The sequence below is a fragment of the Anneissia japonica genome, unplaced genomic scaffold (genome assembly GCF_011630105.1).
Source record: "Anneissia japonica isolate Jap-2015-1 unplaced genomic scaffold, ASM1163010v1 scaffold287864_len1152817_cov193, whole genome shotgun sequence".
NCBI classification, from domain to species: Eukaryota; Metazoa; Echinodermata; class Crinoidea; order Comatulida; family Comatulidae; genus Anneissia; species Anneissia japonica.
In genome coordinates, this window is record NW_022710960.1 from 655,271 (window position 1) to 672,924 (window position 17,654).

Genomic DNA, 17,654 nt, shown 5'->3' on the forward strand with positions numbered 1-17,654 from the left:
TATGTATGTATGTATGTATATATGTATATATATGTATGTATATATCTAAAAAGCTAAAATAATGGAAAATGGCAGCCATTTTAAATTGTAATAGCTCAAAAATGTGTACAATATTTAGTTAACTGTTGTTGTCATTGTTATGAGTGAATTTCCAATTGAATGCTGCATTTTATAACATAAACATACAATATTAGTGACAATTTTAGGAAAAAATGGCGGCCATTTTGAAACTGCTGGCAACCCCCCTTACGTATGAAAAAAAAAATGTTGCACATACTTTTTTGATTTATCAATGTCTACTCTACATCATATCCAATTTTTAACAAATATAGCAAAAAAAAATGCAACCTCTGATATTGCTACATTTCGGACTGGACTATTAGAATCGCAGACAGCTAGTGACTTCGTAGGGAAAAAGGCTTGCATATTGCATAGAAAGACGCCATATCAGATGCCAGGTAACTAGCTGTAGTAAGGGCTACTGAGAACGGCTCTAGGCCTCGGGGTAGCGAAGATGCCGAGGCCCCAAGAGCGGGGATCTGGGGGCCAGCGGAGGCATCCACTGGGGTCCAGGGGGAAGAACCACTGGTGGGGGCTCGGGCATTTTATAGTTACGTCCTAATTCGGACGATTAGAGACATGGTAACATAGGAATATGTCGTTCAAAGTGTATTTTTTTTTCCAAAATCACTATTATTTGTTTTAGTTGATTTGTCCCTGGCACCGGGGCACTGCCCCTCCCCTCCAGTAGTGACTGTAGTATGGGATGGGAAGGGAGTATAATTCTGATATAAAGGGCCATGAAAGTATCTAACCCTAACTTCCCAGTTAACAATGTTCCGTTAAACAACGTTATAATAACGTTCCATTTTGGATTTCAAAGTGCTTTTTTTTTGTAGGACCATAAGCATTGACCTATTAATAAGGTACATGCCATAACTCCGTACTTATAATGCAATCTCTGCCTAAAGGTACAAACGTTGCTGTAACATTATGTTAACGTCATTTTCTGACAAAACTTCTTTTTGCATTTTGTGTTCACTGGTTTAGCACGGATTCTTACACTACTTTACCAATCTCTATACTCTCACTGGCGCATTATAAATATGAAATATCTATTATTTTTACGATTACTTTAAAAGTAAAATAGAAATATTATCTATTATTTTTACGATTACTTTAAAAGTAAAATAGAAATATTATCTATTATTGTTATATTGATATATTATTATAATTACATTAAAATATCTACATAACATTTTATTACGTTATTAGATACAATGTCATAACATTACGCTTTTCAATTTTCGTTTTTAATTACGTGCAGTCCAATCTCTTAAGTGGACATTGATGAAATGTTTGTATAATATACATGCCTTTAATAAATTTACTAATTGGTCTCTATATTAGTGGCATTGAAGATACACGAAACGAATAAACGAATTGAATTGTTCAAACAACCGTTTGTGAATCGATCAATGCATCATTTAAGTAGTTGATTAAGTTTTTCCTGTAGACACAGCATCACGATTCTTTGTTTTCATTTTCATGGTAATGATATGCACAATAAAGTAGCTCCGTTACTTAATATTTATCATTATTATTAAAATATTACTCTTAATAGTATTAGCCTACTAATAACCAATACAATTAAAACAATACATTCAATAATAATGTATTACAGTATATATACCTCATAAGAAGTTTATTCTTGTTTATTGTATAAAATACTTAGAGAATTACTACAAGACTGTTCAAAGTTCATCTCTATATTGTATTGATTTTACTTAGTCAGTATCTTTGCGAAAATTTTGTCTTGTTAACCTTAAGATGAAATCATATGGATTGCTGTTTCCGATTTTAAAACTAGGGTTGTTCTGTGTAAGCGCAAAAGACTGTGTAATCAGTTGCAGATCGATCAGATTCGAATTCTAAAACACTACGTTTTTTTTAAAACCACAATACTTTTTTTAAACCACAATACAAAACAATACAGTGATATCAAATATATATATAAATACATTTCTTGATTTATTTTCTCATATAGTATATCTATACATCTGAAATACATGCAGTTTATATTCCGTTCATTAAAATAGCATGGATTGCTGCAGACAAAAGTATAGTAAAGTTAGATTGCACCACAAGTACAGAACCTGGGGGGAGAGAGTGGATTGCTCATTCTTGATTAGTTCGTCCACACTTTGATTTGAGTTAATTCTTTGCCCTTTCTTCACACGTTACCTGCAAATATATGCATGTTACTACTAAGTTATTTTCCTAGACAGTTACATTTTTAATTCAGTCAGCTAAAAAAGATTTGCCTGAAAGCAAAGAGTTTCTCCCAATTCATAAATTTTTTTCTGCTAAAAATTCCCTTAAATAAGAACATAAAATCTCATATATTCTTTGCTACTTAATTGTATGTGTTTTGTTTTGCTTCTTTCTGCTCTTTTTTACTTTTGCCTGGATAAGCTAGTTAGATGCTGGCATCATGAGGCTAGCAGTGAATAGGTTATTAAGTCATATTTATCTGTTAGATATACTCGCAGATTGCCATTCACTGTACAGGAAAAACTATAGCCACCAACACCATATGCAAGAGCGCAAATGACGCACCAGTCTAGACAAGTTTTTGTTTGCATTTAATTACATTATTATTAAAAATATTGATTCTTGAAATTCTTATTAATAATAAATTTAAATTTTACAAAATGATCTTTTCACATCCTCTAATCACTATACATGCCTGTTTGTACATTTTACAAAAGTGCAAGCAATGTTGTGGTGTTGGTGACTTTCACGGCAGTTCAAAGTTTTGCACTGTGATGATGCATTTTTGACACTTTGGGCTTCCCAAGTTGGTGGCTTTACTAAAACCAGCTAATGAGCAATCCAGCTTTTATGTAGAGATCAATGGATGTTCTGTAGCTATAGCTACAGATAAATAAATGTCAAACACCTCATGCATGGCAACGAGTTGGCTTTTATCAAATAACAGGTTTCTTTTTGGCATGCCATGTTTATGTATGAATAGCCATATTTGGTCATACCCCTGACCTCTACACTTGAAAATAAAAAAAAATCAACCAATCGCATCTCTTTCTGCAGAACGCCATTCATAAATTTCTTAAAAAAAGAAGTAATAATAAAATAATAATTATATAAAAATAATAATTAATATAATATATTAATAATAATATTCATTAATATAACTCATTAAATGAGTACCCCAACTTGTTCAGCTCGTTTGCTGATTCTTCTTCTGTCTTCTTTCAAAACTTCAAGTTCTCGAGGACTTCTTCCGACCTTTTCCTGCAAAACAATTATATAAACCTTGAACCTTGACCTTGAATTTGAAATCTTAAGCCCTGTCCACACTATCATATTTTCTTTGACAAAAAAACTGTTGCATGGCCATATATAGTCATGATGTGCCTATATAAGGTCATGATGTGATGTCATCATGACCATATTTAGGCATGTCACATGTTTTTGTCAAATAAAATTTGATAGTCTGGACAGGGCCTTAATATTCAGAGTTAAGGGCATATCATCATCTAAAATAAGATTGTTGGGATATCAGTTTGTGAATAAGTAAAGCCTGTAAGAAGCCAATTTAAGGTTTGTACACCACTTTGGAACTACAATTCTGGTCATCTGATTTTTTTTAAACACCTGAGTAATAATTAAACTACAAGGACAGCAGAAATGATCACACTAAGCAAACATACTTTGATTTTTCCGCCAAGTGTTTCAAGAAGAGTTGAAAACAAGTAGTCTGCATTTTTTATGATGAACTGACGTTCCTGTACAAACTTCTCATTTGTTACGGCGCCTTCAAGCAATTGCATGTGGTTGGTGAACACATCTTTCACTATATCAATCAGGTCTGGATAAATCTACAACAAAATAAATAGTTGGGGAGGGGAGTCATTTTTAAATAATAAATGTAACAACGATGACTTCTTAGTAAAGTCAAATGATATGTAAAAATGAAACTGTGTGTAATTGAATCTGAATAGGGTTGAGTCAAAAGCTTCAACAAATCAATGATGTATGTTTATGTAAATTTTGCTTTGAAATGGCAATCATTGCAATGTTAAAGGTAAATGAGCCCGTACCAATTGGTCTGGAAATGGTGCAGTAAAGAAAGTATCTGTACAAACTAAATATTGCCAATTATCTAGTATAACCACCCTAAAAATAAATGGTATAGTCAGAAAACCCAGGTAAGTATTCATGATATAGACTGGTAAACATATACAAAATGTAAAAACACTTTTCTCCTGGTGAGGTCGTGCTGGCCAAAGAAGGTCAATTCGGGAAATGGAATCTATCCACAAGGTTAAGAGGCAGAATTGCAACTGCTACACGGAATCGTTTAAAAAAGAGGCTAAAAATAAAGTGGTAAAAATAGTGCAAGGAGAACCTTACCTCAGGAGTATAGAGTTTGAGGACATCATTGACAAATGCAAGGAGGAGTTTACTAAAAGCCACCATGCTAGGTGAAAGGTCAATGAAACAACCTCCGGTTACAAACTTAGGAAACATGGGTATCCCACATTGTACCATCTCCTGCACAAGAGCATTAGCAGACGACGGGTTGCGAAGATTCATCTGGTACCATTTCTCCTCCTGTAATTAAAAATAAAGAAAATTCTTTGAGATAGAAAATATAATTACAACATGCAACTGCTTTCATTAACAACATTTGATTTTCCTCATTTAATGGTTACTCATACAGTAAAGATTCAACAAGTACCACTTTAGTCTTGTTTGCCCTGCTTATATGATGCAAAAGGTATCTTTGTTGAGTAGATATTAAGATGGTTTTCCACTGGGCGAATTTAGTCAACAATCAGAGCTCAGGAAGCAAATGGACACTTTCGATTCGCGCGAATAAATTTGACTAGTGGAAAACAGGTTTTACTGGAGAAATCTCACACTAAGTAAGTTTTACAATTTATAAACCAATAAACATGCCCAGGTCAACCTGGCTAAATTTTGATATGTTTATAATTCCTCAGTGGATGGTATTGTAAGGTAACATGATTATCTATGGGCCGGATATCCTAAGGAATGAAATAAAAGCAGGCTTAAATAATGCTAGGAATGGATTCAACCTCTAAAAGAAGACCAATGGCTTTATACAACATAAAAAATTGCTGCCACAGAGAAATGATAAACACAATATCTAAAATGAAATGCTCACAATATGATGCATAAAATTATACATAGGAAACTTATTAAGTTAGCAAGCTGAAATTAATATCATGATGAACAGAGTAATTGATACATTTAATATAAAATATCTTTTCTTTATTATATATGCCTTCTTCAATTATCAAATGCAAAAACCATTAATCATAATCTCCACTAATGAATAAGTGTTTGTAAGCTTTTAATTTGTTTGATGTTGTGGCACATGACAGGTACAAAGAACAAGCTTGATTTCATCAATGATTGATCTTGTTTGATCAAATAATGTGTTTCTATTTTATTTTTTATAGATTTCTTCAACATGTTGTGATCAGATTACAAAAAGTACATTTATATCATAATCTGAAATTTAACCATTTTAGAACACACTTCTAATTTTTTTACTTCTATTATTATAAGTCTACTTATAACAATTTAACAATGTATCATAGTAAGTAGATCTGGTAGACTAGTCACCAGTCAAAAACATGCAGATATGCCAACTCTTTCCTGCCCAGTGTAATTTGTCAATCCAACAATGTGCAGTATGTTTAAACTAGTTGTCTATTTTTAACTTGTGTTATATTTACGGTTATTAATTGTGTTATATTTATGTACATTTTAGTTTTTGTAGTTGATTCAAAATGTACCATTTTTTTTTTGTTGTTCTACTCATCTGCATTTTTTACCCAAGAACAAAAATTTTATGCAAGTTATTTATATGCTGAATAAATCAAACCTTGAGTCTGCAAAAATATTTTCTGTGTTTGCAGACAAAGCACACAATAGTAAGAAAGAAAGTAGTAACACAGAATGCCAAAGGTGGGAGCCCATGGCAAAGCAGTACTCTTGATGGCCACGGTCTGTACAATACAGCATGCGAAAAATTAAAGAAGCTTGTGGGCGGACACCAAAGTTTGCTCAGAAGAGCACCCCATTCTACAAATGTGTACTGTGTATTCTAACTCACAATGTTCCGGTGTCTGGCAGCTTCTATGAGTTGGTCTTTGTTGTAATATAAAGCATCTCTGATTCCCTTCACCAGCAGACCATTCAAGGCAAACAACAGGTCAAGCCCAATAGCAGACAACTTAAACAAAACACAATAAATACAAAATTAATTTTGAAAATCCAGTTCATTCCTTGGAAAATGTGTTCATATTCAACGTGGGTCTAGTTCATGTGTCCATGCATTATACAAATTCAGACACATAGTCATAAAGTACTTTCAAAGTGAAACACTGCCAATCACAAGAAGAATGCATTCAGGTTGTTTAAATTTTCATTACATGAAGGAATAACAGTTTTCATTGATTTTTACAGTATCATATCTGTCTCTTATACACATATAGATGTGTATAAGAGACAGGTAAAAACACTTTTCTCCTGGTGAGGTCGTGCTGGCCAAAGAAGGTCAATTCGGGAAATGGAATCTATCCACAAGGTTAAGAGGCAGAATTGCAAACTAGTCCTTAATGCATGGCAAATAACACAGATCAATCTGATACACCCTCTTCTTATCACCAATTTACAACAATACGAGATCCCCGAAGAGATGCTTTTTATAAGTAATGATATAATAGAGATAACACTGAATCATCTTGGGGGTGATGCTGTAAATATATATAAATATTTAAAATATATAAAATATTTTTAATATATAAATAAAATTATTTAAATTAAAAAAAATATTCAGATACATGATACAATATTGATAGTGTTTGTTGCATTGCAGTGAACACACACCCAATCATTGGAAGGAATATTTCAGAATCTTTACCTTTTACATGGTTGAATTAGTATTTTGAATTTAATGATATATTTTAATTTTGTCTTAGTATAATATATTGATAACATTACTGACAATTATATAGATGTACAAATAATGTTGTATTGTTTTATTCATTGCTTAAAATTTAATTGACTGATTGAGTGACTAATTAATTGATTACACTTACCTTTGAGCAGTAGGTCCTAGCAATAATTACACACTCTGCAACGACTGATAAGTTAGTTTGCTTTGCTAGAGCTTGTCTTGAGAAGTGGTTGACATAGCCTTTTAACTCCGCATTTGCCCAAACAACAAAAGCTGTATAAACAAGATGAAGGCATTTTCGTAATTCCTGTCTTTATATGCTGTGCACAAACTAACCAAAATATTAATAATAACAGAAACAAGAACACCATCATTACATATATTACAAATCATCAGCATTTAATATAATCATTATTAACTTTATCATAAAATCTTATCCTTAAGCATTCTCATAATCATCATAATTATCATAATCATCTTTGTTGTAATCTTCATCATTATTATTATTACAGTTTAAAGATTGGCATAGTGAAATAATAATATATTTAATGCTTGCGGTACGTCATTAGGAGAATAATATCTGATATTATTCTTCTGAAGATGATTTAAGCAACTCAATCAAAACGTTGAGATATTCTTAAAAAAAACAACAGTTCTTTTCAGAACTATCTACATGGTGTACCGTATGAAAAGTATATTAATATTATTATTATTGATAATCATATTTTTAAATTTGTGTTTTCTAATCATCATCATAATCATTGTCATTATCATATTAAACATATTTTTACCATTACCATAATCATTATTAACATAAGCATCATTTCCATAAGCATCATCCTTCTCATATTGTAATATTATCATCATCACCAGTGATAAATAATTTCTGTGAGCAATGCCATGAATTTGGATTATGCAGAATATGAAGTGAAGATACCTGAAAAGCAGCCAGGATGATTAGAAAATGCTTTCCTAAACTCTTTCCCTGTCTCAAACATATGAGTAAAAAACACATTGCAAAGTTTAGTGATATAAACAGTTGTAGCGCCCTCTATCCTCAGTTGCCTAATGGACTGCTTGATGGCTTCACTGCGATTCTTGAGGAACAGATCACAAGCCTGCAAACAAGTTTTAATATTTCTATTAAAAAATCTTTTCAAAAAAAAAGTTTGACTGAGGCAATTCTTTGTTGTAAATCATTGTTTATTCACATCAAATCAATCAATACAATACAGATAAATGGAAATAAATAATTTCAGGACATCGACTGGTTCACAGTCTATGCAGAAAAGTAAATAAATATAAACTAAAGTTCAAAAAGGTTACAAATGGAGGTTCAAAGTGGCTGCTCACGTTAAGCAAAACATTTTCGGCTGACCCTGGTCAGTGTGGTGTTCACCAGTCACATGCTGCTACAACATGAGAAAGATTCTCCCATGCTGGATTGTAACAAGCACTCCAAATAGTGTAACTACAGACAAGGGCCAGCTAACCTAATTTAGATTTAGGCTCACCTTAATTTCAAATCTTTGATCCGTAACAGTAAAATGAAAATGACTCACTTTTGGAGATTTAAGCAATTTCGCACAACGAAGCTGAGATAATTGCGATTTTGTGAAAGTAAAGCAATGCCGCTCTACGCTAATGTAAACCAACAAATAGTGAAATACTTATGGTCCAGACTGAATATAGTGTTCAATTTGGAAGTACATGTCGGTAATAACCCCATCTATCGGATTACGTAAAAAAACCTCAAACATAGAGATCTCTGTGTTTGGCGGGTAGAGTGTTAATAAGGGTAATGAGATGAGACAAAATTGAGTCATGTCTCCATTTAAATCTACTTTGTTGGAGTGAAATTTAGCAGGCATTTAAAACATGCTGGAGGATCTCTTTACAACCACACATCCTGCATGAGTCTGCTGTTCTCTTTTCCCATTTAAACAAATTTGTTAATGTCAGGAGGAAGTCTATCGAAGACCGAATGGCATATTTCAGTCAGTTTGGCTATGATGGCCCTCATGCTCCACTCACACCCCCCCCCCCCCCCCCCCCCCCCCCCCCCCCCCCCCCCCCCACACACACTAGCTTCATGTTTAATAAAAGTTACTGAAGTTAGAAGTCATGTTCTGAAAACTGTGTCAGTAAAATTGTAAATATATATTTGTTTTGATGTAGCCAATAGCAGAAATAGTTCTTTTTTTTGTGATTGGCTGTAACAAATACATGAACAAATACTGTATACCTTTATTGCTCTTCCAAGTCGAATCAATTCACGTACAGGCCTCCTAGTTACCTGAGGACCACCACGTAATGACCGGTCAGGGGACACTGACAGCTCGCGTATCAAAACATCTGTCAAGAGTTCAATCCTGTGATCAACTCGTGCCCTGAAAAACGTGGTCATAGAAAAGAACATTTTATTCATCTATATTTGAGTAACTTGAATTAAGCCGATATTCAAAGTAAACCTTTTTACTTGAAATCCTGATTTATTTACCACTTTAATCATAATGCCTTTTTCATACATTTATTAAATTTTATTTTATGTCTTACCTCATATCCTTAAGTGCTGGGCATGCTGGGACTTCCTTTAAGTAGTCATTTGCTGTCAATAAAAAAAAGTTTAGTAAAGTTACAAATCACCATTAGTTCTATTTTGTGGGGGGGGGGTTAAAATTTGAATCATCAGGGAAGGTGGGAAAGGGAAGAAGGGATTAATTTAAGCTGTTTTGAGATTTTTTTTCTTAAGTTCGAGTTGTTCTTTTAATTTGATGTATCTTGCAATCATTTGTCTTTAAGTTTTGTGTGTCAGGCGCAACTTTGTTTTACAAATGGTGCCACTGATGTAAAAGTGTAAGTCCAAATAAATATTATTATTAATATTATTATTATTATCACAATCCCCATCACAAACATTACCATAATCATAACAATCATCACCATCGCAGAAGATTATCATGCACTGGCAGAGGTACCATCAAGATTTTGATCAAATTAAAAATCTTACTTTTGATAATCAGGTCGACAGCATCCTCAAAGTTCCTCTGAGCAATGCACATATCAAGATCTTCTGGGAGTTCCATTAACCAATCAACTTTCAGCATACTACTCTCCATTAAATCACCATCATCCTCCTGAAAAAAAGCTGCAAAGAAAAAAAAACCTCCTTAATTATTACCAACCTGTTCTTTTAAGTGTGGAGATCTTTGCTGAGTACAGTTAAACTTATTATGCTGTTGTAACTTCACACAACTCCACTGACATCAACAGACCTAAACTTGTTGCCGACAGCGCTAATGTTGACTTCTCTGGGGTTCATCGTAATGATCCAAAGAGCCAAGTCGGCGGTAGCTTTGGTAAGGTCAAGTATATGGGTCAGGCTAAAACCAGCCAACCGATAAATAGCTGAAAGTTCACAGAAACTTCAAGAAAAATGTACCAACATGCTATGAGGGCATAAAACCTAGGAAAACACATCTCATGTGATTATAATGTGATTGAATAAATTTAACATTGAACTTTGAACACAAGATATCATTACATTATAGAATGGAAATGTCTCCACTTACGATTGTTGCTATCTAAGTCATCAGGATCTTCTGGGTCATCTGTTGGGGTTGTCTCCTTGACAACCATACTAACCCGACTTGATTGGTGGACAAGTTCTCGTTTCCTAGTATCTGCAGCTGCTTTAGCTTTCTTTGCATTTTCCAGGGAGGTTAACCATTCTTTCTAGAATTTAAATCAATCAAAATTATATTTTACACTAATTGCTTCTCAGCAGAGAAGGTGACAAATAAAAAATCATTCTTAATCATTCTTAATTTTTATGCTTTTATCTACCAATTTCAAAGCATAAACAGTGAGTAGTCCATGACAGGGGTATTTCCTCACAAGAATCTAGCTCTTATTTGTTGTTTTGTTACCTACGGTACATCTTTCCATGATATTAGTGTGGCCTGCTCTGTCTCTTGGAGCCAATATCTGGTTGTGGAGTCTGGGTATCCAGTCAAATTTACCAGGTAAATGTGAAACCTAATTTTTTGTTTGGGGCATCTAGGTAGTGGTCCGGGATTGTGCAAGCACATAGGCAAGTGGTTGGCACTGTTGCCACAACACATTGTAATCATGTAATTATTCACAATCCTTTAGTGTGTGTTGGGAGTGATAGTGCCAATAATCTTATCTACTGCTTCTGCATCATCTGTTTATGAATGTTATTTGTATATATTCATTTTTTTTACATTAGTATATACCTTTGTTTTTGGTCCATTTGCCTGAAACATTCTCTGATCTGGAAACATGAGTATCCTGAATGCATGCTTAACAGCTATATAGAAAATGCAACCTGAGTTAATACTTTCATTTTCAAAAGCATTTTCCTAAATATAGAACGCTATCATTATCTTCATTACATCATCACCATCTTCTTCATCATCATAATTACCAACCATCATTACCACGATACACATCAACATTAACATTATCACTATCATGAAAAGATCAAGATGTAACCAATGCTAACCAGGGTACATACACACAGATCTCCAGTTGGTGGGGATGGTGTAACCCCATACTTTGGTTTGAGTGCTAGCTTGGTTTTTATTGTTTTTTTCCCTTGCTTTTTATTTTGCCTTTTTCGTTGTCTTCTTGCAGTATTGTCAAGCGCATAGAGACCTCATTTATTTGCGCTATGTAAATCCATCTATTATCATTATAATTATCAACATCATATTATTATCAATATAAAGTATAAAATTACAATTCAAGATTTAAAATCATCAGCTACTGCAATTTGTTTATTTGTATTCAATGTTAGCTATTTATATTTCAATTTCTTGTACAGAAATAAAAAAGACAACATAAGAAAAACAAAATATAAGGCAACGTTGTAACCCCTGCCTTCAGAAGGTGTTACTTGGGGAGCTGAGCTCCCTGGAGAGACACATAACTCACGTCCTACATCCCTGACGTTAACCACAGCTAGGCTGTCCAATTCATACAGGGTCTGGAATTTGAAACGTACCGGACCACGTCTGGAGGTTAAAATAAAACAAGAATGTCATACACTACAACATATTCACTTTAAAAAATGTTCTCAGGGAAAATAATAAAAATTTGAAACTACTGTACCAGCAGACTATATCCAGGTTTGGGGTCACAATTGTAACAATTTTTTAAGGTAATAAGTTTGGCTAAATCACAGTAAAAGCACTGCAATATAAACAGTACATTCAAATGATTATGAAGTGAACAAATTTGTAATATTTGCATATCCTTAAGGTTATAGCTGAAGTGCACCCTCATAAAGATAGGATTATTTTTTATGTGAACATTACACACCAAGGATAAGATTAGTTTATGTGGGGTCCCTCTGGTGGTGAATTGGGCAGCACACTGGCGAACAATTCCCTACTTCTTTAGAGAAGAGTATACTAAGTTCTTTTACTGTATATTCTCAAGTATAAGACGAGGGTTAAAATAGCAAATTATGATCGAAAAACAGGGAGTCATCTTATATGTACGGGCAACACATACAAATTTTTGGTTTTTAAATCATGTTCGTGTTATGTGTGGATTGTCCGTAACATGTGAATTTACTACTGAAATGAAGCTACTAACTGTTAGTATGATTCAAAGGAGAGCATCCTGTTATGTCCTATCAAGAAAGGTTACAGAAACTTGGTCGGCTTTCTTTACAAAACAGGCGTAATTTTATTTTAGTTTCTTTTGTATTTTGATGTTTATAAAAACATAATATCTGCAGTGCAATCAATAATATAGTTATCAATTCTCGTCATCCAGGTAATCTTACTTTCATTCATCCATATGCCCGCACCATTGCGCTACAACATTCATCTATTCATTTATTTTGTGTATTGGTGATCCCTTCCAAGTCAAATTAAAGACGATGCTGTCATTTGCACCCTTAAAGTATTTTTTAATAGGTTTAAAGCATATCTTTTTAGTCTTCAGATGTAGGTATAATTTTTACTTTGCATGCATTGTTTTTTTTTTATAAATGTTAACTGTTTTTATTGTAAATATTGTTGATGTTTTTGGTGTTTCGTTGGGACTTCTAACTCACTGAGTCTTTGAGGCAATTGCTTTTTTAGAAGTCCCAGGGCCTTTCTGTCTAATAAATAAATGAAAAAATGAAAATAAATGTCGGCAAACAAGATGTTGATGAACATTTTTTTTTTACCAATTATGTGTTTATGCCTAAAAAGTAGAAAATACACAAAAATACAACAAAGACCATTTTAAAATCTATTGAAGAGCAAAACTATCGCATAACACTTTCGCATCGCCTACTGTCGCAAGATAGGTCCATTCTGGCCTTTTTTGCTCATAAAATTTTTTTATTTTTTATCACAGCTTGTCTTTCAGCCCTCTAGCTGAAACACAATCAATTAGTGGAATTACTTCATTTGTTTTTTTTAATCTGACCTGTTGGGTTGAAAAGTTGTCACAAGCAGGCTATCATTCAGTAGAAACACATGAACTTTGTGAATTTCTTGGAAGGAGTCTGGTTCGAGTTCTGTCAGGTCAGTGTCATATATTATATATCGGCCTGGTACCTCTGTCACTCGCTAAAAAGAGTAAAAAAAATGAAAAGAGATTGGATATTATTAATTGGGAGACTGATTAGGGAGAATCTTTGGTTTATTGTATCAAATACAATGTTTTATCTGTCATTTATATTTCAAAAAATCAACAAAAATGTCATTTTTCTTTTTTTACAATAATACTCAATCTCAGTATTACTGTACTATCATTTTTCTTTGTGGTTTCTCATAAAATTTTACCTTTTTTCTAATTTTGCAATGAAATGCACATTGATTACTACCAATTAATAAAACAATCAGACAACTTACAGAACAACCTTCAACTTTATCAAGCAGTGAAGCAATTGACTTCTTTGGCTCCTCTTTAGTGGTAGTATCCTTTGTGTCAACGACCTCATCTGGTGAATATTCATGAAAGAAAATATATTATTAATCAAATTTCAAAGAAAATGTGTATTAGTGATAGGTCAAATATTATACAAAATTAACTATTAATTTTTTCTCATTCTAATTAATTTTTTACTTGATGAATAATTAGCATATATAAACTTATGTTTTCTTGATATTAAAATGATTTTGAACAATCTTCTTATGTTTAAGTAAATTGTTTCTTTTCAATCTGAAATGATTGTGATATTTTTAATTTAACTCACCTTGGGCAGAAAATGACATCTCCAGCATTTCATCCATAATGCCTTTTTGCTCAGTTAGTATATGACTTAACTGGTACATCTCGCTTTCCAAGTCTGAACCAAAACATGTAAGGACTAGTTTAATTAATCATTCACTCACTCAATCAAGTCAACAGAAATTAAGTATTTACAAAATTAATTGAAATCAGTGTTTGTAACTTTGCGATACTGGCACGGAGTGGCTTAATTTCAAAGAATGCCCATTTATGTTTTTAAAAATAATGAGCAAATATCTTTAGAAAATAAAAGAAAACTCGTTGCACATTTCAAATTTGTTATTAGTAAAGTTTCATTTTGATTAAAGTGGTACTGTATACCTATCAAGTATACCCAGTCAATATAAAGGTCTGTATAAAAGAATTGAGTAGAAATGCTATTTCTTATGTTTGTTAATAGGGATATATTCTGTTATGGAATTGTATTTTTGAAGTTTTATATTAATTCAACAAGATCAGTTTGGTATATCGTCAAGATCGTCCATAAAAAGGATACACGATATTTCCTTAGCAGTTTCAATGAACTGAGCATAATTTTTGTAAACATTTTTCTTGAGGGCGAGGTTGGTTTCATCACTTAGGTTCTTGACCTTTAACCTGTGTTCCAGCAAGTCATGGTATGTGTCGCCTCCAGATGATATCTCTTGCACAACTGGAAAAAACAAAAAGAGATGGGAGGAGTTGATGAATTTATTTAACTACGGTAAAAGTAATATGGTAAATAAGGAATAGAATAGTGAATTTTTTATTAATAAACGTATTATTTTGTAGCAGTTTGAAAAACCTACACTATAGGGGTCCCATAGAGTAGTTACTCCTGGGAGATTTGGTAAGCGAGCTTTCTACTATCACTACCTTCCATTAGACAATCGGTCCTACTAAACACCACACGGACCACACAACACCACACGGGACCATAAGGATGCAAAAATGATTAAAATATTAACACACGAGAGAAGAAAACTGCTTAGTAATCAATAAAAACAAACATTTATAGCGATGGTTGTCCGAATTATGGTCAAAATTGAGTATTTTTTACAGGATCTTGATGATAACGTATGTAATGTGTGTGTAGGCATATTATTATAAAGGACATGGTTGAGCGTGATTTTGCAGATGTCAATGCGTTAGAGATACTCAATATCAACACATTACCTTCTGAAGCACGTCGGCAAAACCTGTAAAAAAATAGATTGGATTGGATTGGATATATTCGGTGTAAACACCGAGGATGCCCACGAAAGCCTAGAAGAAGACTTATTTCCAGTGGGGTCCTTCTGGTGGTGATTGGGCAGTACAACGGGAGACAATCCCCTACTCTTTTCTGAAGAGTGTACTGCGTTCTTTAACATGCATATGGGCCATAATTGCACATGGGACCAACTGCTTAAACGTCTCATCTGAAAGACGGTGCCCTTTTGTAACTTGTATTTCAGCCCCCCAGCTGAAACATATAAGGAAAGGCAGCGATAGGAATTGAACCGGGGACCTAGAGATCTCCACGGTTCAGCGCACACACAGTGGCTATTATCACCGACTGAGCTAAGCTGCTCTCTCAATACTGATAGTCAATTTTTACCATAATTCGGACAACTATCACTTTAAAAGTTAGTTTTTATTGAATATTAAAAAGTTTTCTACTCTCGTGTGGTAACACTTTAATTTTGTTTGTGCCCGTGTGGTGTTTAGTGGGACCCTAAACAATTGATAATAAAACATGAAAATTATGAATTTGTGGGAGATGGGCTATTTTACAGGAAATTCATGCTTGATTGTTGTGGGAGTTCAACTTGTTCGACTTGGTACCCCTGGGTATAATAAGGTAATAATAACCTACTTAAGTCTTAAGTAGTGATTAATTTTATTTTCTAAGGAGGTCCCTGTAGCTTGATAATAGCCTAGTATAGTATAGTATTTTAGTAGGCCTACTTACTAGGCCTAGGCCATTCCTAACCCTAACAATAGGCCTACTACATCCTAATGATTCCCTGACTGACAAGTGGGAAGGCCTCTAACTCTAGCTATAGTAGTAGGAGAGACAAGAAATAGATGCACGCGACCAACCACCGCCCTAAAACAGTAGACTGTCGGCTACCTAGTTAAGTTAGGTCCAGGGCTTGCCCAGGCCTAAATACTGAATACAGATCATTTCGGTCGCGCTTCGTTTCGGTCGCGCTTCGTTTCGGTCGCGCTTCATTACGGTCGCGGTTTGTTTTCAACAAATATATGGAGCGCCAATGGAGTTTCGAAACGCTAAATTCAATATTACTAGGCCTAATTACCATTGCAAGTTGTCAATCGGTTTATCATACTTTTTTTTATTTATGTTTTGTTGTATTTCTAATAAGTAACAACAGGCTACTTAAAAGCAAATAAAAATAATACTATTATTACTAAACTATCAATTACTGTAAAATTATCGGACGGTTTTTATTTTCGTTTTGTTATGAATCCTACGCTTTCTACTACATAACAAATACAGCAAATAAAATAAATAATATTATTAATATTATTATTATTAAATATGATATTATTATATTATTATTTTTATTTATTTACATTGTATCAGGAAAAACCAGCCAATTTGTCATTTAGATTACTGTAGCATTAGTTTATTAACAGTTATTTTTTATTAGTATTAAAGTTTGTTATTGTTACTATATTACTGTATAACTTGGTGCTATTTTTCTTTTATTTACAGAAACAACGCAGATGTTACGAAGTTGACCGAGTTTGCGATACGTGTTTTTTTGTTTCTTGCTATATATATTGATATAATTTTTATTAATGCTTGAATCAAATAAAAATCTATGGAATAAGTATAGTTAATAGATTTAGTTTCGCATAGGTTTTTTTTCTTGTCTGTTACGTTTCCATTTACCAAAAATATTCTGATCATGTTATAATAATATTGTAAAGGAAATATGTATTTTCATATTTATATTTTCCATATAAAATTATCAATATATTGATAATTGCATGCGGTACATTTTAAAAGCCTTTTCATGCTTCTGTTATATTCATAAGCCCCAGAAAATCACTCAACTTGCTAGGTCTGTTTCTTTAGTTGTATAACTGGGGTATAATTGTGGAAAGAAACGTTTCCACATATTTATTGCCATGGTACTCTTAAGGCGATAATGACACAAGGTTTGTGATTTCTTTTTTGTTTTATTTCCATTTTTGTTACATTATTGCAAAGACAGAAGTAGGTCAGATGCTAAAATAAATGACTAGCTGTTTCTAGGTACAAACACGTACGCTGGAGCGCAGTTCACCATTTCACGTGTGTTCACGTCACCTACTTCATGAAACCTGTAACTTCGAATCGTCTGCGCTGGCTGCTGATCATGTTTATAAAATAAAAAAATAAATG

General features: G+C 33.3%; 1 protein-coding gene across 1 annotated transcript in view; it reads right to left on the reverse strand.

Moving 5' to 3' along the window:
* Nucleotides 1-2,266: 2,266 nt before the first annotated feature.
* LOC117107136 (exocyst complex component 8-like) overlaps nucleotides 2,267-17,654 on the reverse strand; it is a 16,966-nt gene continuing 1,578 nt past the window's right edge. The window contains exons 2-17 of the mRNA XM_033248694.1: nucleotides 14,775-14,930; nucleotides 14,244-14,336; nucleotides 13,900-13,988; nucleotides 13,472-13,614; nucleotides 11,978-12,057; nucleotides 11,278-11,351; nucleotides 10,591-10,753; nucleotides 10,029-10,166; nucleotides 9,575-9,626; nucleotides 9,264-9,408; nucleotides 7,956-8,136; nucleotides 7,161-7,291; nucleotides 6,173-6,292; nucleotides 4,438-4,638; nucleotides 3,735-3,902; nucleotides 2,267-3,315 (exon numbers count right to left, since the gene is read on the reverse strand). Of these exons, the coding sequence (XP_033104585.1) occupies nucleotides 3,220-3,315; nucleotides 3,735-3,902; nucleotides 4,438-4,638; nucleotides 6,173-6,292; nucleotides 7,161-7,291; nucleotides 7,956-8,136; nucleotides 9,264-9,408; nucleotides 9,575-9,626; nucleotides 10,029-10,166; nucleotides 10,591-10,753; nucleotides 11,278-11,351; nucleotides 11,978-12,057; nucleotides 13,472-13,614; nucleotides 13,900-13,988; nucleotides 14,244-14,336; nucleotides 14,775-14,930 (2,030 nt within the window). The 3' untranslated portion in view covers nucleotides 2,267-3,219. The remainder of the gene's footprint in view (nucleotides 3,316-3,734; nucleotides 3,903-4,437; nucleotides 4,639-6,172; nucleotides 6,293-7,160; nucleotides 7,292-7,955; nucleotides 8,137-9,263; nucleotides 9,409-9,574; nucleotides 9,627-10,028; nucleotides 10,167-10,590; nucleotides 10,754-11,277; nucleotides 11,352-11,977; nucleotides 12,058-13,471; nucleotides 13,615-13,899; nucleotides 13,989-14,243; nucleotides 14,337-14,774; nucleotides 14,931-17,654) is intronic.